Raw genomic sequence first — 21897 nt, 5'->3', positions numbered from 1 at the left:
AAACCGCGTGCGCAGGAGGTCAGATCATGGGAAAAGGGGAATAGCTGGGAAGGCGCAGCACTTTGGGCCACGTTAGCACAAAATTCCGAATCATAATGTGGGTGGAATCTGCGGCCAATGTACCCTCGATCGAGCAAAGCAATGCTGCAGCCTTCGCCTCATTTGGCAAGTCGCATCCCTAGGTAAAGCCGCACGAACCCGTCGTGACAGTAAGGGTCGCCGCGTCAGCATCTGGCTTGGCTGGCGGTTAATCTCCGTCCTCAGATTTCTCGGCTAGTGGCTAGAATCGACGGTGGGATTGTTTACTCGTGACTGTGTTTTCGAGGCATCATTACTATGTGGACTTGAAGATCCACCGGTCCCTCAAGTGATGGTAACGAGGCCACCTACAGAATGGGAGGTTAGGTGTGTGCAAAGACCCAAACAACTGTTCGACGCCGTTTCCGCAGCCTCAGAATATGTCGCGGTGGACTAGGTGCGATGGACTGATAGGACCAACCTGATGGAGTGGGAGAGGTACCTCGTACAAAGCTTGATGGCTACGACTAATCCTTGCTCGGGCGGTGAAAGAGGACACACCGACATTGCTATTGTCACGACTGACAGAGACCTTTATCTACTATAGTGCGTAGTATTCGCCTATGATTGGCGAGATATTCCATCGTTTTGCCGAATGGCAGGGAACGAGCACTATCCTGACTGCTATACTACTACCATCATTGTTGCAACGCCCCTGAGAGCGTTAGGGAAGAATCCGTAGAACCAGGCACCGTTCTGCCAGAGGGAGAGTTTTTGTTATACAATGCTCTCGCGCTTGGTTTGACCAGATATCTAGCTAACCCTCGAGGCTTGTGGTTCCAAAGTGATGATATTCTTGAGAATTGTGGTCTTTCGCTCGTGGCATTTGAATGTCTTCATACACGTCTATCATTCTCTGCGGCTGCCAGAATCGGCTCCAAATTTTCTTCCTCACATTTCTCCGCGATCCTCACCAGGTGCACCCCCATTCTGGCCTCCAATGTTTATGCATTCCAGTTCTTCGGCGTCCTTCCTTTGCCCTTGACTCTTGCCTGACACCCTAGATTGGTCTGTATAGCTTGTTTTTCCGCCTTCTCAAAAGAATCCACCGGTACAAGTGCCGTGTGACAAGAAACAGCGGCAAGACGACCGAGGAATCTTGCTGACCTCAACGGGTTTTGGGCGGTTCCGTGTTGGGAGGCGCCAGGATAGGTTCTCCTGAACCACCAGTGTATACTCGTTCTGGAGCCGCTGCTGGTAGATAACGTAATTCATAGTCGGAGTTTGGTCCACGCTCTTCATCTTGGGGTGGCTCATTTTCTGGGATACCATGACCCTTGAGCTTCTCTCTAGAACGCCAGGGGAATGGTCCGTATCCTCGCCGAGCAGGAAGGTGGTATAACCGGAAGCTGGCCCATCCGATAACTGTCCCTATGACGGCTCCACTAATGATGTCGAATCCCGCGTGGTGGAAATCTGCGTATCTGCTAGCACAGATGAAAAGCGCCGCGAAAATGGGTGCAAGTGTGACGGCAATTCGCCAGAGAGACGGTGCTGCTTGCTTTTGCTTCGCCCAAGCGACTGTACCCCAGCTGTCACTTTCTCGTAGACCTCGCTGCGGCGTAATATCAGGGGAAGGTATTCCACTCGAGAAGCGGGCGTAGAGCCATAGGCTGAGGTAAACCATGCCGGCGGAGGAGAAGGAGGAATGTCCCGAAGGGAAGGCTGCGAAGCCGTCGTCAAGGAGGCGTTTATCGGATTGTCTGCAAATGCCGGAGGAGACGAGCGACTCGGCTTCCGAGTTGAGCGAGTTTCCAAATCCACCCACGATATATTGAGATATGCTCGACAAGTCGGGAGCACAACGTGCTAGGAGATTTGGTCGAGGTTTCCCAACCATGTCTTTCAATCCAGCAGTCACGAAAAGCGTCGTGGCCAGGGCCGCACAGAGACCCAGCCAGCCGACATGCACTTCCCACACTACCTTGCGCCATCCATCTTTTCCTGTACGATTTGGATTGCTCTTGAAAGCTAGTCCACCGAAATTCACGACCGCAATGATGCCTGCCGGTGCAAGTAAGGCGACGACAAAGACGACGGGTATCGATACAATATCTGGCTTGTTCGGGTAGGCGATCGCAGCGTCAGTAAGCGAAAAGGGTCTGTGATAGCCGCTGATATAGTTCAAGACACCCCCGGCAGCTGCAAAGATGCTATTCAGACGGCCACTGGTATTAGACAAGAGCTTCCATGGGTTTCGCGGGGGGAGAAGAGAGACTCACGCAACAACGGCCCAGTCAAAGAGATAGGAAAAAAGGAGTCGAATGGCGAAGGTTGCTGCCATCGTTGAAAGATAGCAAGTCTAAAGGCCAAACCGGCACATACCATCTACACCCACAGCTTTGCTGCTAGGATTCTCTGGGGCTCGTTTAATTTGAGTCACAATGCCGTCGTAGGGAGATTTGCGGTGGTGCTGGGCGAGGAGATTTCGAAGCCAAGAGAGAGCTTAGAACTTCTTGAAGGGATCGAACTTGAGATCAGAGTGTTGAAGACCGACGGAGAATGGGAGGGCGAGAGGGATCATATGGTCGGGGCTGGTCTAACAGGCCAGTGTCGACCCGCCGGAAATTGTCGATCCCCCTTGATGACAACTGGTTGACACGCATTCTAAAGCTAGACTGATCATGCACAGCACGCTGGGGCTGGGGATATGAGGACTCGAGGATCGTTCAAGGGAGACATCTGCCAACGGGGAATCTGCCTTGCCATTGGGTGGTCGCGTGCCTCATTCCGCCATGATTAACTGGAAGCCGCGTGTATGCTCTTGGCAGGCTTGCTTGCCCTGGCAAGCTGCCTGCCGATTGAGACATCAAGATCGATCCCTCCTGGTTTCCATTGCACAGATGCAGATGGCGTAGAGTTCAACCCAGCCAATGAGAGACCCGTAGTGACAACCAGATGAGGGTCCTTTGCCAAAATCTGTACCCGTGCAAGACCTAGAAGAACCGAATCTGTTCACCAGCTTCTGTAGCTAAGACTGATTGGGATTCCTCGACAATCGCCTAAGGCTGTGAGCCTCGAGACCCTAAGACAGGTGGGAGAGTAGACAGCGACGACGAGGTAGACAAGGTCAGCGCTGGTGCTAGCTTGGAAGGAATATGCTCAGCTGTTATACGAGGGGCTGGGTGGACAGAGCTGGGAGACCATCCCGCTGCCCTCGCTTTGCCATTGGGGGTTTCTCTGACATTCTTCCTCTAACCCAGCGTCTCGATCAGGGATATAGCGAATCCCTACCGAAAAAGCGGGTTCCTGATTACCCCTTGTGGCAAAAATGCCAAGCTCAGTCGGCCGAGCCTCCTTCGCGCGAGAAGACAATAAAGCCCGGACCGACGACGAGGTTGAGAAAAAAATCCCAGGTCTGGTAGTGGGCATGGTAGCATGGTAGCGTGGGGGGTAGTCTTGGGTAATTGACTACTATCAAGAATGACAATTATCAAATGCGAGCTGGAAAAAAATTGTCAAGAAGCTCCAAAGAGGGCCTCGCACAAAGAAGGCTAGCAGGATTGACGTCCGCTGGTCTTCAGAGATTACAAGATGGTAGAGCGCGTTTCGTCTCAGTGCAGCTTATGGATGATATTCCCCAGGAGCAAAGACTACTCTTACTGGAAAATTAAGTCCAGATCGGCGACTCTGCCAGAAACGAGCGAAGGCAACCGGAGGGGCCAGCTGGCTCCAGATCAGTCATTAAGCATGAGCATCCGTCGTCGGCGCAGCCCCGATGGTCACCAGTTTTGGGCCCTTGGGTCCCGCCTTGCCGGTGAAATTGGTGTATATGTGCCACACCTCTCCGTCGTCGTCAGTCTCGGTCATGACGACACTCAGATTGGCGGCCGTGGGAGACACGTATCCCACAAGCGTCCATTTGTACTCGTCAAAGTAACCGTACTGTCCCAGCCAGATCGGCCCGCTGTCCCAACAATCGTCACCGGGGACGCCAGGGAAGTCGAGGTAGTTGTTGTCTGGCCTTGTCCCAATCCAGGTTCCGGCGATGTCGTACCCATCCCCAGCTTTGGTCGCGTTGATCTGCCAGCCTTGGGGTTCGCTGTACCATTCGTCTGACGATGATTGGAAGACCACGCTGATGTTGTCGTTCGACTGCTCGGGCATGACAAAGTAGAAGGTGTTGTTGTCATACTTGGTCCGGTCAAGCGTGGCATTTCCAGGAACAGTCATGCCACCAATGAGCAAGGAGTTATTCAGCGGTTGCCAGGTTTTGTCGGGGCATTCAGAGGCCGGTCCGCCGGTCAGGGTGAGCTGTCGATGGCTGTCAGTTTGTGTCTCGACAAATGTACGACGACGATCCAGCTCGAGTGGGACGCTCTTTTCGACAGTGACGGAGTCCTTACGGTGGTAGTGCCATTATACCAGGCAAGGTACGGCATCATGGCGTCATCAATGAATGCATCGCAATTGTATGAGTTTGAACTCGCTCCCCTATCGGTGAAAACGGTGAATCCTAAACCCGTCAGTGGTGGTCGACTGGGTCCAATCCGAAGAACAGGGTGTCTTACTGCCACAGTCCTGACCCAACACTGCCGTAACAAGAGTGAGGCCGGCGAGGAGTACATGTTTCATCGAGTAAGTCATCTTGTTGTCTGACAACGAGCAGCTTCGAGAACCAGAGAATATACTTGGTAGAAGAGATGAAACGCTCAGACGAGGACGAGTGCAGTGCACGGGCGAGCTATATATCTATTTTCCACCTCTGCCTCGAGGAGGCGGCATCCTGAGCAGGGTGGTAGAACGGACAAACTTCAGCCGCTGCAACAGAATCGACCGACTCCACTTCCGGCAGGTATAGACACAGAACTTTGCATAGCGCCTCCTCTCGCCGGCTTCGGCGGCACCCAAGAATGAAAACAGGACTGGATGCTTGGAATCTTGCTGGTGCAAAGCCAAACATGAAGGGACGATAGGGCCTAGCTCTGGTTCATTGAAATGACTTTGAGCGCTGGGTGCATCGAGGCAAGGAGGCGTGACAAAAGTCCACGACTGAATAGGCATCGCTGGGAACATACTTTTGCACTTTCGTAAAACAGCGGCAGGTGTCGCCTATCAGCAGCTGGCTGCTGAGGGTGGTGCGTTTGCCTGCTTGAACCTTGACGGCGCAGCTTGAGGGCGCTGTATTTTCACAAGCGAGTCCATTGACCACTTTTGCTGCCTTATCGTCTCTGCGACTCCCACAGTAACTGGCTTCGATCACTTCTCTGTGAGGCACAATTGAGCGGTTCATTCCCCAAAGGCCAAGGTAGTGGTAGAGCAGCTCCCTTGTCTGATTCATACAAGTCCAAGCTTCCCCCCAAGCGAATAGAGCATTTTATCGACAAGCCTTACCAAGCAAATTGCTTGTGAGAGCTAAGAATTGTGTCATGGCAGTGCTGCGTGGTGCTATCCGCCCTGTAGGGCTGACTCAACTAGCAGCACCAGAGCCTCAACCTAAGAAGCGAGACGGCCGACGACACGAGGCAGGCTCTCACATGGTTGGGGGAGCTGCCTGGGCCGCTCGGTCATGTGCTAGAGACAGTGGTGTCCGTTTTGTCCAGTAGGGTAGAGTTCGAGTATGGCCATGTGGATAGTGGGAGTCTGATGTTGGAACAGGATACGATAGCTGGCTCCTCAGCTGAAGGAATTCACGGAAGAGGGAGTAGAGAGGGCCAGTGAAAGGAGTCTTCTCTCGTATTCGCTTCCAGGATGCTCTGGCCAGTGCAGAGGGTGTCAGTCCTGTCGATTCATCAATCTGAAAGGACTTGAATCATGGGCCGCTCTGGGTGGCCTTTCATCTTCATGGAGAAGGAAAAGTAGCCGAGGACAGAAGGCTCTGCGGTTCTAGAACTTTGCCAGCCCTATCATAAGCGCGGGCGGCGGAATACTTTTTCGCAGGTCGTCCAGCTGAAGAGGCGGAACGTGTCAGTTGCAGATGTGGTATAGTCGGCCTTGGCACGGCGGCGCCAAGGCGGAGAGGAAGTCGAGGATGAGTGGCTTACCCAAAAGGGAACACATCGGATTTTAGTTTTTCCGTTGATTCCCATTTTTCTCCCTCCCCTTGGTGGCAGATATTAATCCCCAAGGAGCACAGTCAATTTCATATCGTCAACTGAAGGGTATGTCCTCCGGAAGAGATGACGGGGTCTCAAGCGCAAAACACGCAGTCTTACCACCATCAGTTCCCATTGCTGGAACCATTGCTCAGACAGCGTTATCCCTCCGCCGGACCCGTCGTCGACGAGCTCATTCAGAAACCCTCCTACAGTTTCATGATCAGGCACTGAAAGTATTCAAGGACCTTGTTGTGACACTAAATATAATCAACTTGTCACCACAGGAAACCCGAATTCCAGGGAGACTGAATGGTGTCCAATCGTGGTGGCCCGGAATTTATGACAAAAGGAGTCAGACCACCTGGAGCCCGACCATATGGGTAGCATGACCGTAGCAATTGCTGTTCTATCATTCTGTCCTCGCCCAGAGAAAGGTGGAGAGAGAGGACTCTTGTCCAGGTAAAACAGAGGAGGGTGAGCAAGTTTTCTCAGGCACCTCGACGACTACTAGGGAGGAGTCAGACTAAGATAGGGGAGAAATGGGAGAAACGGGAGCGTGGCGGTGGGTCTTTGAAGCCCGAACGGCGCCCTTTATGGCGCCCCTGTAAGCCTCGTGGATTTGATGGGTAGCGATCATTAATTAATCAATTAATCGAAGGTCTATCCTGGCTGCAAAGTATCAAAGTATCAAATCGTGAAAAGTCCATGATATAACAAAATCACCCGCCGAGGCAGACACGACATACGCACCTTGTCGTCGCTCGCTGTTTACCTTGCATGGCACCACTCTTATCGTCTCCCCTGCTGCAGACCCTTCTCGCCCTCGGCCTGTGCGCGGCCCAGACTGCATCAGCATCAGCATTAGCATCACCAGCAGCAGCAGCACGGACCGTGACCTATGACTTCAACATCTCGTGGGTAGCTGCCAGCCCCGATGGCTTCAGCCGGCCGACCATCGGCGTCAATGGCCAGTGGCCGCCTCCCACCATCAGCGCCGACCTGGGCGACACGGTCGTGGTCAACGTGGTCAACGCGCTGGGGAACCAGTCCACCTCTCTGCACTTCCACGGCCTGTTCATGAACGGGAGCACCGAGCTCGATGGGCCTGCTCAGGTCAATCAGTGCCCCATTCCGCCCGGATCCTCATTTACGTATCAGTTCAAGGTGTGTGTGTGTGTGAATAACCCAACCCCAAAAACTATACCACCCCCCCCCCCCCCAACCCCCCCTTCTTCCTCCTCCCAACCACCACCAAACAATCATCTGGGGTTATTGAAACGTGTGTGCTTTTTGCAAACTTCTAGGCTACCCAGCCTGGCCTCTACTGGTACCACTCCCACGTCCAGGGCCAGTACCCCGACGGCCTGCGCGCACCGCTGCTCATCCGCGACCCGGACCATCCCTACCGCGGGCAGTATGACGACGAGGTGCTGCTGTCCGTCTCGGACTGGTACCACGACCAGATGGCGGTCCTGATCCCGCAGTACCTGCACGGTGGGAGCATGATGTCGCAGGAGCCCGTGCCGGACGCCAACCTGCTCAACGATACCCAGGGCCTCCGCATCGCCGTCGTGCCCGAGCGGACGTACCTGGTGCGACTGGTCAACATGGCCGCGTTTGCGGGCCAGTACTTTTGGATCGAAGGCCACTCGGTCAGGATCGTCGAGGTGGACGGCGTCTACACCAAGCCCGCCGAGACGGCCATGATATTTCTCTCCTCGGGCCAGCGGTGCAGTTTCCTCGTCACTACCCTGGCCGGTCGGGACAGGAATTATCCCCTGGTTGCTTCCATGGACCCGGTATGCGTCGTCCTGATCAACACCCTAGTCATGCGGGCATTGTTCAACTGATGATCCTTGCAGAGCTTGACCAAGATACGCAATAGTGCAAGTCAGAACGCGACAGCATGGCTGGTCTACGCCCCCGACCAACCGCTGCCACAGCCTCAGATCATTGACGAGTTCGATCCCTTGGACGATGTCACATTAGAGCCGTACGATGAGATGCCTTTGCTCCCTCAGCCGGACCAGAGCATCGTTCTGAGCCTTGGAATGTCACACGCTGGTGGCATCAAGTAAGCTGGGCCCCTCCTTTCGCTCCCGCGAGTCGTTGGAACGCTCCACAACTGACTGACTTTTCCCCCAGATGGTTCTTCAACTCGACAAGATACACAGCCCCGGAAATCCCATCACTATACACAGCCTTGTCCAGTGGGCCATCCGCAACGAACCACTCCATCTACGGCTCCACCACCAACCCGTTCGTCCTGCAGCACAACTCGGTCGTCGAGATCATCCTCTATAATCACCACATGGTTCGTCACCCTTTCCATCTGCATGGCCACAATTTCCAAGCCGTCTACCGCTCCCCGAAGAAGGCAGGCAGCTTTTTCGACAGCGGCCTGGTCGAGGGTGACTTCCCGAGGACCCCGATCAGGCGGGACACTCTCTTACTGGAAAACGGAGGCTTCATGGTCCTAAGGTTCAGAGCCGACAACCCTGGCGTCTGGCTCTTCCACTGCCACATGGAGTGGCACGTAGAAACAGGCTTGGTTGCGACCTTCGTCGAGGCGCCGCTAGAGTTGCAGGAGCAACACAGGGACCGCCCACTGCCCGCGCTCTCGTGTGGCTCGCCAGACAGCCACGAACACGAGGAGGATGCGGGTGTGCCTGAAGAGGAGCACGAAACCAGTCCGGAATCCCAGGAAAGCAAAAAGGCTGGCAGAAGGTGAGTTGGACAACACCCTTTCAAGACTCTGATTATACGCATCTCCCAAGGCGAAGTATCACTAACTCGGCTTCTGCATGATAGCTCCACGATCTCCACCGCGGTGTTGGTGATGGTTGTTTTCATCGTTGCAATGGCCGGTCTCGCTTTCACCGTGCAGCTCCGCATCAAGAAGAGGCGGTCCGGATCGACCAAGCAAAACACAGCGGCACCCAACGCCAATCTTCAGGTCGAACAAGAGCGCCTCCTGGAAAGTTCCACAAGCTGGGAAAGTATGGACGTCTTTGACGAGGGCTCGGTCATTGAGTCTGCGAAGCCGCCCCTAGATTTGGAAGAGATGGGCAGGGGAAGCCGATGATAATAATGGCGCCGAAACGACCTGCAAGCGCACGCTCACCCCCTCCTACCTCGTCCTGGCTGTTGAACCGTGCTGTACAAAAGAATTTTTGCTGTAACTGGACGTTTCCGCCTCCATGGCTTTTCTTCTCACCTCAGTGATTGTTGGGGCTGTTGGTTATGATGGACATATATTGTATTCGTACCATGTTTTCATGTCTGGAGCTTTCCACAAAACAAAAAGACACATGTATACGTGGGACCTAGTCGAAAGATAGATCCACCGGATGCTTGATTCTTGAAGCGACCGCCTCACTAACCGCTTTGGAAAATATGCCCAACCCGCAACTCGATGTCCACCTTCCTGGCAAGAGCGGCTTGTAGAACATTGGATCTGATCGCTGGTAATTTGTAGCTGGACGATCCGACGAGATGGAGTAAGCGGCAGGGGGCCCTGTGCTTCTCTGAGAACGATGTGCCCTTGCTAGCACCCTCGGATGATAGAGACAGGCTTCGGGTCTGTCATTTGTCGCACATCCGACATGGAGCCGGACGCGGCGCCATTTAGCGGTAGCTGTCAACAGTCAATAGCCGGACGTTAGGAAAACCTCCAGATACCCCTTCGAGGCAAACGAACATTTGCTTGGATGAAGAAATGCACAGAGGCTTTGGGCCGAGGAATCATTGGCTTTTTCTCGCTTTTGATAGCTGCCGTAACGGCCAAAGCACCTCTGGCCACCCCATGAATTCCTAAGAATTACATTCGAGACTGCAATTGTCTGAAACACATCGAATTTCACAGTCTCACGCGCAAGGATCACGCAGCACACAGGTCTTGACCTTTCCGGGGGAACTGCTGGGAATCTATTCCTGTTTCAAATCGTGCTACATATTTCTGGGCAGGTGTCACCATCAGAGCTAAGCTCGTCCCTCACTGGTCTTGATGCGATCCCCGTCGCTAGTACTGATTTTATGCTCGAGGGATTGAATTGGCCGACCATTGAAACGGGCTGCTGAAGACTGGCGCATCCGGATAGATAGCCATCTCGCGGGGAATCCTAGATTCAGGGCCTGTGGCGAATTCCGAAATCTCCCGACGCACAAAATGCGAGATCTGAGAAGCAGACACCGTATCCTCGCGCCAGCCCTGCTCAAAAGGGCGGTTGTATATATTGGACACACCCTCTGCAACCTGGTCTAGAGTCGGCTCCATCCGAAAACGGGCAGGGCCATCCATTGACGGTTGTTCCAAGCTGTCTTGCATTGCTGAATCGGGACCTGTTCCAGTGGTGGGATCCTCGAGAGGAGACTTCAAAGCATTGTAGTAAAAGATTAGCATGTCATGATAGCCTCTGGCAACGACGTCGCCTTCTGCGCAATAGTCCAGAGTGTCGAGGCAGGTTTGTGCGCTAGAAAGCTCTTCTTCGTATTCAGCCGGAGAGGCCCCATGGAGCCGCTTTTGGGCGACGTGGAACAGCAACATGGTGCATGCGCTAAAAGACTGGTATATTGCCAACCAGCAGCGCTTGAAAAGCGAGTTCTCGGAGAGGAAAAGAGCAAAGATTCGCGAGGACTGAGTGGCCACGTCCAGAGCGTCCTTGGCATAGCCCAATGCTTCGACGACATCTCCGTCTAATTGCCATGTATCACCCTTCTGCATGGTCGCGAGGTAAAGGGGATGACGGCGATAAAGAAGAAGCAGTGCCCCAAGATAGTTGAGATGCATGAGGAAAATGCTCCGTCTTTGTACCGGCGTCAGATATTGATTATGGATCAATGATTCCAGTTGCATGAGCGGAGGTAGCTTGCTTAACCAGTCAACGATCTTTAGTTTGTACTCTCGAGTCGCGATGAGACTGAGATCCTTTCGTAAAAAGACGTTTCGAAGTACGCCAGTCGTGAGCACGCAAATGGATGTCATTTGCTCTTGTGCAATCGATTCAAAGACCGGGTGATCTTCTCGCACGGTGAACGATTCCTCAAACCCAGGTTGAAAAGCCTCCACAATCGCAGGGCTTCTGCCAAGGGTCGAGGCGAACCAACTGTCAGAGCCCGTGAGTTAGATTTCTGCTTGTTGCTAACCTAGGACAAATTTTGTGCTTACCAGCCCAGGAATGTCAAAGTTCTCAAAACCTTTCTCTGCGCGATCCACTCTTCGGGCGATGTAGAAGGAGGGGGTCCGTCCAGGTGGAGTCCCCGGAGCCTCGCCAATTTCAAGCCAGTCACTGGTCAATGTCAGTTAACTCTGTTCTTCTGTGATTCGAGTTTGAAAGAAGCTCCGCGTACAGGTCCACGTCCACGCTGTCAGGCGTTTGTCCATCGCACAATATATGGCTAGGCAGCACAGCACGCGCATGCCCAGCACTTCGTCCTCTTCAATGCACTCGTCGAGATAGAATTTCGCTGTTTCGTAGTACGACCGCCTCAAAGACCGCTCGATTTTGGCGTCGTCATATTGGCTAGCCACAGACGCCAGCGCACATAGGGCACCTAGTGAGGCTTTTGTAGGACCCTCGGGGCTCAGATACACTGATCGAAAAAGTTCCGCTGCCTCGTCGGGAGAAAAGATGTAGAATAAGGTGCCGGTGCATGAAAAGAAATAGTCGATTAATATCTGTGTTGTGGAAGCATTTGCCAGTTTGTGATTGTTGAGAATCTCTACGGGGGTCGAGGCGGTTTTGTTTTGAAGTCTTTCCCGACCCACGTGCAGACTGAAGAGCCTGGCGAGTTGCTCTGGTAGGACAGTCATCTTCTCTATCTTGCTGGAAAGATGGGATGCAAAGTGACAGCCAGAAGGGAGGCTTTGGATACTCCTTAATGTATATAATGTGGGTGGCGATAGATGTCCGCTAGCGTTAGGTAGGGATTGAATTTTGAATAGGCTTGTTGCTTCCCCTCGGACTATCTGGTATCAGCGACTCATCGCGGAGGCCGGCGGGGCTAGTGAGGCCTAATTTGACAGATCCCCTGGCTTTGGGAGGTCTGGACCGGAAGGAAGTTCCAGAATTCATGTAACTGGGTGGTAAGGGATGGAGAGGGATGGGGTGATGCAGCACCCCAGAACGGCCTGGATTCCCCAAAACCTTCCGAATCGTCTCCGAATAATCCGGCATCCGATACCTCCACATGTTCCTAGAGGTAGCAATATCAGGAGCCGAATTCTTGTCCCAGGGTGACGTCCAGTCAACTCGTATGATAGGTAGTTAATTTGTGTGAGTTGAAATGAACCCACCTCACGACTTACTGGCGTTGCGTTTCCTAGGATCTCGGTGTTTTCCGTTTGGAAAGCCAAGACGACGATGTTTGTCCAGCAAATCCGTGGCGAGCAGATTTCTCAAGGTGCGACATACACCTAGAGTCAGGCATAGGCATGCCCATCTTTCGGCGAGACATAACTCTGCGCTTCTCGGTACATCGCTGTTCCCGTAGTGCTAGACGTCTGAGGCGTCATTGTCACAAGTAGCCATGACGCAACTTACTTCTATGTGGTGACGCCGCCAATTGTCGAAAATATGCCTGCCATTAACGATTCGTAACGTCAGGTAAAAGGCGAGAAGAAATAGTCGTCTTTCCAGCGATGCGGTCGTACTGATGCGGGCTTGTCGACGTCCGGTCGCGCGTCACTCATATTGTTGTCCATGTTTGTAGCTGCAGGTTTGTGACTGACCGCAAGAGTCACACTTGAGGAGCATTCTGGGACGGCGACGACATCCGATATGGTCTCATGCTTTCCAAACAAGGCCTCAACTATCGCAGCGGATTTTGCAATCGGCGATCGGACGGTCTGGGATTCGAGTCTCGCGAGCCACGCCCGAGCCCATTGCTGTCGTTTACAAAGGTCTTGAAAGGCTTCTACCACGATCAACAGGTCCTTTACGGCCGACACAAAACAATCGAGATGTGTGCGATAAGCGTCAAGCATGGCTTGACACATTATGGCGTTGATACCCCTCAGGCCGTGAAGACTGCGATAGCGGCTGAAGAGGTCAGTAATCGTCTTGGCAGAATGGCGACAGATCTGGAGAGCCGTGTCCCTAAGGCTGGCTCGGCCAAGGACCACAATCTGTCGAAATGATTGTATCATGCAGCCATGATACCACATGTGGATTGATATTACGTATGCTGAAGCCGTGTCACTGACGGCGAGTGAAGCTGGTAAGTTGCTGTACCAGGCCTGGTACCTGGACTCCCAATGCCCGATATCGATATCCTTGTGATGAAAAGAAGGTCTCGGCTGGAGCAGGGTCATTTGCACAATCTTGGCAAGATCCGCGAGATAGACCCAAGACCCGCTGCGGTCACCGCAATTCAAAAACGGCGCCAGGGTCGTTAAGGGGTTCCGGGGCCCCGTTGCGGAAACGGTGTCGATACTCGGGAGTTTTATCTCAATATCATCGACGACGATTTGAGGTAGGCAGCCCGCGTTGTTTGAAGCCATCCTGTACAGACGTTAGCTTATTGGTGCTTTCAACTACCTTCCCCAAGCTCACTGATCAACTTGGAAACAGACCCAGAACAGCTGCTGCTGCACAGCAGCAAGGGTCCATTCGTTTGCGCCGGCCATGACTTGCTCCTTCTCGCTCAGTCTTCCCATGTGAAGACCCAGAAAGAGCGCCATGCACGAAGCTCGAGCCGAAAGCTTGCAGGCCAGCTGAAAGCGAAGGTTCAGGATCTCAACCATTGTGAGAAGGCTCAGTGCTGCTACGGCAGTCAAACTCGGTTCGGGTTGTTCTGATAACAGTCGTTCGGCTTCAATGGAAAAGGCTTTTGCAGACGGCCAGGGATCGTTGCTGCTCTTGACGTCGTCTTGCAAGCCTAGAAACGTGCAGGCAACAGCGAGTACGGCGTTGATTAGCACAGGCGAGCAATATTTCATTCTTCCAGAGGTCATATCGGCTCGAATTAATGGTTCAGGAATGACCGGGCAAATAGGGTGATGGTAGGTGAAGTACAGGTTCAGCAGATAGCTAATGATCTCAGGATTTTGAGTTACCGTGGTCCATTGAACTGAATTTCGCCCACTGAAACTGAAAACAGTCGTGGCTTGGTCGAAAGGCTGCAGGATACCGTACAGGGAGAGTACAGAAGACGGGTCTTTAGATTGTGGCAAGTCGTATACCTTTTCCATGTGTTGCCTGGAGATCGCAGCCGGTTGAGCAACAACTCCCTCGCTACACTTGAGCGCGGTGGAGACGTCAGATCCAGAGCGCAAAGACCGCAGGATCTCTACCGCTTCCCATTCAGAAGACGTGCGGATGGCGTGGAGAAGCCTCTCCAACTCTGTTTTTGACTTATCGCGCTCTGCCTCCAAGTTCTGCCGATATTTCCTAGTCCGGTGGTCGGTGGTGCGGTAGAGACACTCCTGATTAGAACCTAGACAATGTTTACATGGTTGGCAGCCATCACACTGGAAGAGTACCCTTTTGTTAGCCCAAGGCCAGCAAAACACTCTGCTTGTTTGATGAAACAGTCGCCGACGTACCTTACGCCGCGCTTTCCTGCAGGACTGGCAGGCAGAGGAGATTTTTGTTCGTCGTTTCGACTCTTGAACGAAGCTCGCCGCCGGCGTCAAATCTGGCGAGGGCTGAGACAGTGGCGAATGCTCTGATGGTAGCGTTGCCGGTCGTAGTGGCCGTGAAGATAAAGACATTGACGTAGGAGAGGAAGATTTGGGATGACTGATCATAACACGGCAAGGAGCTATTCAGCACATGGTGCTGCCAGACATATATGGGACCTATGGGTAGGCGATGCACGCTGTCCTCAGCCTCGGACCACGGCGCGTGTTCACGGGACTGTGTGAGAAGTGCATCGACTAAAACGGCAGCCAAGGGAGGCGAACCGCGGCGTAGAGAAACTGGGGATGGACGTAAAAGCTCTGAGAGTAGCAGGCAATTGAATGGAATCTGCTTGTAAGTCCTTGGGTCAAGTCGTTGAGGTTCCGTCCATCCTTGCATCAGACAACAACACCAGGAATATCGATCCGGATAATTGGTTCCGGCGTGGCTTAGCTATGATTAAAGCAGCATCTGTTAAATCACAGTGTGGAGGAACATGGGAAAGGGGACTGGATAGGGCGGCGAGACCGAGGCCGAATAGGAGAGAAATATTTAGCCGGGCCATCTCATCTAATCTTGATAAGATCCTGACGGCAATGCCTCCACGGGATTGCTTGCAGCTCAGTCACTTCTGGCTCTTTGTGTAACTTTTCGAGCTCTATGGACGACGCTGTATTACCTGAAGAATGTCTTCAGATCCTCCGCCTCCCCTTGCAATCTTCTGACAGCCTCGTCGGATCCCTCGCAGACACTGGCGGTGTACCGCAATCGGAACATATACGCAAGATCATCGCAGCCATCCTGTGGCACCGCAAGTTCATCTTGACATATTATGGATGCATTGTCGTCGCAGTTGCGATTGCGGAGGGGGTTCGTTTCTACAAGAAGCAGAGAAGGAACAAAAATGTCAAGAGAACGATAAAACATGCGGTGGTCGCAGCCAGCTCGTCGTCATCATCATCAAGCAGTACGTTGAACGGGACAAGCACACCTTCGCAAAAAGAAGTCGGCTTCGACGATGGAGAGATGACGCCCTTGCTCTCTCCTCCATGTCCGGCTTCTCGAACGAGACCAGCTGTTCAGGATCTACTGAAGTCCCTCTTGATGTTCCAGCCTCGACCCATTCCAGCACTCACATCTCCCTCGAATACCCTCCCTAACAACGTCACCACCCTTGCCGTTCTCTTCTTCCTCGCTGTCAACCTCTTCTATCTCTTCTACCGCGTCCCACTATCACTGCCATGGATCTTCATCCTCGCCGATCGAGCTGGGCTGCTGTTCGTTGCAAATCTTCCAGTTCTCTACTTCCTGGCCGCCAAAAATAACCAACCCCTCAAATACCTCACAGGATGTTCTTACGAGGGTCTCAACATCTTCCACCGTCGTCTTGGTGAATGGATGACTTGCTTCGCCGTCATTCACATGTGTGGGATGCTTGCTGTTTGGTACACCATCCTCCGGCCCTTGGGGTTTTCTCTGCTCCGTTACCTCAGTGCAAGACTTGTTTTTCTCGGTATCTGTGCTGTGATATCTTATTATCTCATCTACATCACGAGCGTCGGGTGGTTCCGTCATCTCTACTACGAAACTTTTTTGGTTGCACACATCATTTTCCAGCTCGCCGCCCTGATATTCCTTTTCTTCCACTATCCTACAGCTCGCCCATACGTGTGCACAGCGTTCGCCGTCTGGGCCGTTGACAGACTCCTTTGGCGCATGACAGTGTCGTCTCGAAGATTCACTGCAACACTAGAAGTCCCTCCTGATGGCCACACTGTTCTGGTCCATTGCGACGTCCCCTTATACCACCAAGGACCGCCAATTGTGGGTGTACAAACAAATCTGCATCACGGATGGCGTCCCGGTCAGCATGTGTTCCTCACCATTCCCTCCATGGGCTTCAAATACCGTTTCCAAGCGCACCCTTTTACGATAGCTTCCCCGGCGCCACCGGAAAATGCAGCGGCCATAAAATCATGGCCTCTCCAACTCACGATCCGCGCAATAGACGGTTTCTCCCTTTCCTTGCTCCACTACGCCCGCCACCATCAACACTGTGAAATCGTCCTCGATGGCCCATACGGCAGCACCTCAGTGCTAGCTGCAGCGAAAGCGGCTGATCGCGTCTGCTTCGTTGCCGGAGGCAGCGGCATCGCAGTTACCTATCCGCTTTCCTGGGCGATCCATGTCCGAACGGGGAGCAACGCAGATGCCGGGCTCCTTCTGAGCACAAGGACCACATACGAGAACGGGGTGAAGAGGACACCAACCGTGATTGCAGATTGTTTTCCGTGGGCACCGGACTCAACGTACGCGCATTTCTGGGTAAGGCAGGAGAAGTTGCATGGACGGTGGATCTGCACAGTGCCGCGAGCGAGCGCGGTCAAGTCAGGCTACAATGAAGAAGATGCTCACGAGGCAATGGACCGTCCCGCCGCACAAGAAGGACGTTGCGACGACGCCGGGAGTTTAGTAACACGGACCTTCGACACAAGGTCTCCCAGCTGCGAAGGTGGCCGGCCAGATATGCAGAGCGAGATCTACAGCTGGGTTACGTCCCTTCCCTCCCCGCCCTCGGCCCGCGCGCCTGGAATTTCTTACTCCTCTTTGCCACCATCATCCTCCTCGTCTTCCACCACGCTGGAGGAAGACCAACCAGATCCATCCCCTACTTCATCATCCTCCCTGCTGAGCCCCCCAGCGCTACAAAGCCCCGACGCCAACTTCAGGAACACAAAAGACTATCCATATCCACAAAAGGATAGAGATACGACCCCGGGCAGGAAGGGGGATAAGATCTGCATCATCGTCTCCGGCCCAGACGGCCTAGTGCGCGACGTGCGTAACGTCGCGGCCGATCTTGTCCGACAAGGAGGCTGGGACATTGAAGTGTGGGCCGAGAAATTCGGATGGTGAGGCAAGGGGGATGGTGACGGGGGGATTCAGGGTGGCCAAATGGGACATTATGGCGTGTAGGAGGAGCGTCTGATGAGCAGGCTACTCTTGCTAGCCTCCCACTCCTTGGATACGCAGAAGAAGGCTTGCATTGGGTTGAGGTGGTTGGTTGGTTGATTGTTCCGGCCGGTCGGCGCTAGATGTTGGTTTGACAGATTTACACGGGAGCAACCTAGACAGGTGTGTAGAGGGAGGGCGGAGAATGGAAAGAAAAATAGAATCCAGAAAATAAAGCTATAGATTGACGCAGGGAGAGGGGACGCGGTAGTTTGTCTTGCGACTTATCGATCAAATCAGTCATCAAAGTCTAGATATCATATTGCATATGCCTGTGCTCATACGCGCGCGCTCAAGTTCATGTGCTATCAATACTCCAGCCACTCCTACAAAGGAGAGAGGGCAAAGAAAAAACAAAGGGGAATACGAGTGACCACCTTTTTTTGCCCGCTTCATCGCTTCTTCATGCCATCGCCCTGTACCACATAGTTGTTCTTGAACAGCACCCAAGTATTCGTTCCACGACCCGAAGTGTGGGGCCCCAGAGCCCATCTCGTTTTCCGTCCTCATCACGGGTGCCGATGATCCATACTCGTATTATGTGCATAGTGTCCGTTCATGATATCCCCCGGATTGGGGGCGGCGTGCATGTCCACGTCGAACGGACCCCCTGCTGGTCCTGTCCCAGTCCCAACCCCTGCTCCTCCTGCGTCCGAAGCCCCCACCACTCCCATCTGGCTGCCGGGGTCGTCAGACAGGCCGAATCCGCCAAAATATTCATCCGCCTGGGGGATGCCCGCCCAGTGGTGCATGGAGCTGTAATCCCAGCCGTTCATCATCGGGGTTCCGCCAATGGGGCTGTCCCAGCTCGTGCTCCAGTTGAGCGTGTCGAACATGTTGTCCATGAACAGCTCCTGGGTGGCTGTGTTCAGGTCGTCCAGGTTGCCGTAGGTGTTGGCAAAGGAGACGTCAATATATGTGGGACGGAAAGACGACGACGCCGCCGCCGCTGTGGACGTCGGCATGGTCGTCAATTGCGCGTGTTGTGGAGCTGGCGTCGTGAACGACGTAGGCGTATCCATGGTATTTGGCAGGTATGTCTCCTGTAGCTCCTGCAGAGCGGCTGAATGCCGTTTGCTGGCTTCATATAGCCGGAGGATGACCTCCAGCGACCGGCGAGCGGTGGAAGACCAGCCCTGCAGCTCCTTGAAGACTTGCATGGCGACTTCAACTTGATGGCGGCTGCTCTCCACCACGTCGACGTCGTGGGGATCCGAGTACAGCGAGAGAAGTGGAACCATCACGGCTTGATAAAGGAGCCATGTGGCATTCCAGCCAGACATTTGACAAGCCTTCTGACCTCGCCAGGTGCAGGCAATGTCGTTAATCAACTCCGCACATACGCCCCGGCAGAGTTCGATTGCTGCTTGCCTCTCTGGGGAGAGACTCTCCCATGGGATTTTGCGCATGGCATACCAGAGCAGAGCAGGGCGGTGAAGAATGATTCGATTCGACAGGTAGCGCCACCTCATGACATTTTTGACAACTGTGACGCCGCGAGGCTCGTTGGGGTTTGGGTGTGAAGAGTCTGACTGCACCGACGAATGCTTGTACCATTCAAGATATAGTGCATCCAGAGGACAGCGTTCATACTCTTCTAAAAGAGGAGACACGGCAAGGGCGTCTTCCATCTTTGTGCTGATGATGCAGAAGCGAACGTTTTCCTGCACCAACGCCAGCATGGCTGTAGACTGGCCGATGGGTTCTTGAGGAGGCTTTGCTGTGATGGCATGGCTCATTCGACCCATGCTCGGCCTTCCCAGAGTATTGCCCGCCCACGCATCCAAAATGAACGTACACCACCATATTCGCCGACGCATCTCAATGGAGAACGATGCCTTCTGGATCTTTGCGGGCCCAACTCCTTCGGTGTAGTCTCGATGCAGTCCCAACGTGGTAGCAACTCTCAAGGTGGCACCCATCAAAGCATTTGCTTGATTGGGTATCTGGACGTAATGAAGATAGAAGCCGCTCAAGATGGCAAGCGCCTGGACAGTCTCGAGGTGGGCAGAATCCAACGTGTCCATGTTGAGATGTTGCTTTGCTCGGTTGAAATAGACATGATGGCCCGTGTCATCGGACGACCCTGCTGCCACGCTACCCATAGCCAGGACACTATTGAGAAGCAGAAGCCATCGAGAGTCGGTTCTTTGTGCTGCCATATATGTATCTCGAAAGACTTGCTCCTCAATCAAGGGAATGAAGGGATGGACATAGCTAAAGTATGCATTGATTAGAGGAATTTCGTCCCAGGCGGACGCCGAAGAGGTGTCATTTCGTGTCTGGTCAGACTCCGTCCTGTGGTTCTCTGGAGCCGGTGATGGTTCACGTGTTGGAATGACGCTCCTTTCGGGAGACTTGGTCAGGCAGTCTGGATCGAGCCAAGTGATGACTCTAAGGACCGCCATGACGGAGGATATCCCAAGATACGAGGAGTTCTGCTTGACTGACAAGGACAGCATGTTGACGTCGTCCGTGATACCTTTCAAAGCATGGGTCTTGCGGTCGGGAAACCCATCGTTACTGTCTGCAGGGGTCGGTTGCAGCTGCTCGAGGTTGGCAGCATCAGGATTCATGGGAGGCGGTTTCTCCTCCACACTGGGTGTTCGGGGCGAGGGAGGATGAAATGGACTACTCTTCTGAATGAGCTCGACGAGCCTTTCGCGAGGAAGCTCTTTCAGCTGGTCTGGATGCACGTTTGGAAAGAGCTTTTGCAGGATGGCCCGATAGTCCTGCAGCGTCTGAGAGATCTTCTCGACAGATCTGTCCACGAAAGGTCAGGGATTGGCCAACTTGGGATATGGACAGTATCTCTGCTCACCTTCTGGAGGGCATCTGACGTTGTCTAGGCTCCGTATAATGACAAGACGCAGCCTTCCGATACCATTGACACGTTTCACATGGGTGCTCTCCACTGCACCTGATCTTGCGCCGTCGGCAAGGCTCACAAGCTCTCACCGTGGAGGTCCTCCGCTTTGCGGCCGAGCTTGCATTTTGCTCGGCCTGTTCTGGGCTGTGATACTGTGCAGTCTCGAATGTGTGGAACATTCTGAAGTGGGCCAGACTAGCAAGCTGGAAATCCGGCAAAATAAATGACACGACAGCAATCCACAAAGCAAGACGGTTTCTGATATAGTTGGGACCAGCGGAGAGTAGGCTGGCGAAGTCAGTTGCTCTCCAGAACGCTGAGACCTCGGAGTCTCAACCTCGGGCAGCGGGCCAGAAGTCCCAGGGGTTTAAGTGTAATAAGAGAGCCAGCTTTCCCTGAAAGTGTCCCCTGTCAGAGCTATGATGCTCTGATCGACCTTGAGACCGAGGTAATCAAAGATCGACAGGGCAATAGCTAGCACGCAGATTGGTGGATAGTGGTAGGTTAGACAGGGAATTTGGGCCAGGAAGATGCAGAAGGTGCAGAAGAAGCGTGTGCCTCCAACCAGACTTGCAGCGTACAAAATAATGAGTTGGTCAGAACTCGATACCAGGAGGAGTAGAAGCCCCAGATGTAATATGCTTCTGCATCCTACCGCCTGAACTCGTTCCACGGGCCATATGGAAGAATCCGGGGAAACTGTGGGAATAACAAGGGCAATCTTGACCGGGGAGATGGTTAAGTTCAACCACATGCATGACGGGGTCAGATACCAGGTTTGTGCTAGAGGTTGCGCCAGTAGCTTCAGAGGGTGGTGTGCTTGTCTCCTGGGCGAGAGTAGAGGGAGAAGAATAGACCAGGGTCATGAGCAGGGGTGGTTGGTTTGGGACGCCCTAGCGTTATGTAAAGAGCGAGCCATGGAAAAGCTCCAGAAGGAAGGGAAGCAGCAGGAGTAGAACTGGCTCGTTCAGGTGCATGCAGTAGCGTTTTCGATTAGGATGGACGTGAGCTAAGGGAAAGGCTACTGGATGTCGGAGGGAGGGAGGGTCGAGGTTGCGGGACTTGACTGGTCAAGGGACTGTATTTGTCACCCTTTGTCCAACGTGTCAAGCAAGGCGAAAGGGGAATGAGAAGAGGGATAGAGGACAGAGCAGGGGCAGTACTATGTGGCAGTCAGTCTTGGACATTGTTGATGATGGCCACAAAAGAGATCTTGGGAAGGTAGATGGAGTAGGTGGAGGGGAGAGCGAAGAGGGGGTGGGTAGTACGTGTAGGTGGT

General features: G+C 53.5%; 8 protein-coding genes across 8 annotated transcripts; 2 read left to right on the top strand and 6 right to left on the bottom strand.

Annotated features, from left to right (window-relative positions):
* Positions 1-816: 816 nt before the first annotated feature.
* On the bottom strand, positions 817-2651 carry PV07_11565 (uncharacterized protein). The gene is made up of 2 exons (XM_016399012.1): positions 2301-2651; positions 817-2231 (listed from the first exon to the last, which is right to left on the bottom strand). The coding sequence occupies exons 1-2, from the start codon at positions 2360-2362 to the stop codon at positions 1187-1189; spliced, it is 1107 nt and encodes a 368-aa protein (XP_016243574.1). The 5' UTR covers positions 2363-2651; the 3' UTR covers positions 817-1186.
* Positions 2652-3721: 1070 nt separating this feature from the next.
* Positions 3722-4665, bottom strand: PV07_11564 (uncharacterized protein; the record flags this gene model as incomplete). The annotated part of the gene is made up of 3 exons (XM_016399011.1): positions 3722-4332; positions 4425-4534; positions 4590-4665. 3 exons carry the CDS (start codon positions 4663-4665, stop codon positions 3763-3765), a joined length of 756 nt encoding a protein of 251 aa, XP_016243573.1. The 3' UTR covers positions 3722-3762.
* Positions 4666-4736: 71 nt separating this feature from the next.
* Positions 4737-5835, bottom strand: PV07_11563 (uncharacterized protein). The gene has a single exon (XM_016399010.1). It carries the CDS (start codon positions 5357-5359, stop codon positions 5009-5011), a length of 351 nt encoding a protein of 116 aa, XP_016243572.1. The 5' UTR covers positions 5360-5835; the 3' UTR covers positions 4737-5008.
* Positions 5836-6754: 919 nt separating this feature from the next.
* On the top strand, positions 6755-9559 carry PV07_11562 (uncharacterized protein). Its single transcript, XM_016399009.1, has 5 exons — positions 6755-7280; positions 7421-7915; positions 7979-8190; positions 8262-8843; positions 8928-9559. Exons 1-5 carry the CDS (start codon positions 6894-6896, stop codon positions 9199-9201), a joined length of 1950 nt encoding a protein of 649 aa, XP_016243571.1. The 5' UTR covers positions 6755-6893; the 3' UTR covers positions 9202-9559.
* A 590-nt stretch (positions 9560-10149) lies between these two features.
* On the bottom strand, positions 10150-11928 carry PV07_11561 (uncharacterized protein; the record flags this gene model as incomplete). Its single annotated transcript, XM_016399008.1, has 3 exons — positions 10150-11221; positions 11284-11404; positions 11466-11928. 3 exons carry the CDS (start codon positions 11926-11928, stop codon positions 10150-10152), a joined length of 1656 nt encoding a protein of 551 aa, XP_016243570.1.
* Positions 11929-12717: 789 nt separating this feature from the next.
* PV07_11560 (uncharacterized protein) lies at positions 12718-14865 on the bottom strand (the record flags this gene model as incomplete). Its single annotated transcript, XM_016399007.1, has 3 exons — positions 12718-13618; positions 13670-14586; positions 14662-14865. The coding sequence occupies 3 exons, from the start codon at positions 14863-14865 to the stop codon at positions 12718-12720; spliced, it is 2022 nt and encodes a 673-aa protein (XP_016243569.1).
* Positions 14866-15328: 463 nt separating this feature from the next.
* On the top strand, positions 15329-18036 carry PV07_11559 (uncharacterized protein). Its single transcript, XM_016399006.1, has one exon. It carries the CDS (start codon positions 15398-15400, stop codon positions 17651-17653), a length of 2256 nt encoding a protein of 751 aa, XP_016243568.1. The 5' UTR covers positions 15329-15397; the 3' UTR covers positions 17654-18036.
* Positions 17994-21780, bottom strand: PV07_11558 (uncharacterized protein). The gene is made up of 2 exons (XM_016399005.1): positions 20571-21780; positions 17994-20512 (listed from the first exon to the last, which is right to left on the bottom strand). The coding sequence occupies exons 1-2, from the start codon at positions 20795-20797 to the stop codon at positions 18259-18261; spliced, it is 2481 nt and encodes an 826-aa protein (XP_016243567.1). The 5' UTR covers positions 20798-21780; the 3' UTR covers positions 17994-18258.
* Positions 21781-21897: the final 117 nt, after the last annotated feature.

The sequence above is a fragment of the Cladophialophora immunda genome, assembly GCF_000835495.1.
Source record: "Cladophialophora immunda strain CBS 83496 unplaced genomic scaffold supercont1.7, whole genome shotgun sequence".
In the NCBI taxonomy this organism is placed as follows: domain Eukaryota; kingdom Fungi; phylum Ascomycota; class Eurotiomycetes; order Chaetothyriales; family Herpotrichiellaceae; genus Cladophialophora; species Cladophialophora immunda.
This window is presented reverse-complemented; position numbering and strand designations above follow the sequence as displayed.

Bases quoted from the DNA above. Each gene is read 5' to 3' on its own strand.
- PV07_11565 (XM_016399012.1), bottom strand. From the start codon at position 2,362: ATGGCAGCAACCTTCGCCATTCGACTCCTTTTTTCCTATCTCTTTGAC. The intron at 2,232-2,300 runs GTGAGTCTCTCT...CCGTCTGAATAG, and splicing joins TTTGACTGGGCCGTTGTTGC to CATCTTTGCAGCTGCCGGGG.
- PV07_11563 (XM_016399010.1), bottom strand. From the start codon at position 5,359: ATGAATCAGACAAGGGAGCTGCTCTACCACTACCTTGGCCTTTGGGGA.
- PV07_11562 (XM_016399009.1), top strand. From the start codon at position 6,894: ATGGCACCACTCTTATCGTCTCCCCTGCTGCAGACCCTTCTCGCCCTC. The intron at 7,281-7,420 runs GTGTGTGTGTGT...GCAAACTTCTAG, and splicing joins CATTTACGTATCAGTTCAAG to GCTACCCAGCCTGGCCTCTA. The intron at 7,916-7,978 runs GTATGCGTCGTC...TGATCCTTGCAG, and splicing joins TGGTTGCTTCCATGGACCCG to AGCTTGACCAAGATACGCAA.
- PV07_11559 (XM_016399006.1), top strand. From the start codon at position 15,398: ATGGACGACGCTGTATTACCTGAAGAATGTCTTCAGATCCTCCGCCTC.
- PV07_11558 (XM_016399005.1), bottom strand. From the start codon at position 20,797: ATGTTCCACACATTCGAGACTGCACAGTATCACAGCCCAGAACAGGCC. The intron at 20,513-20,570 runs GTGAGCAGAGAT...TTTCGTGGACAG, and splicing joins CGTCAGATGCCCTCCAGAAG to ATCTGTCGAGAAGATCTCTC.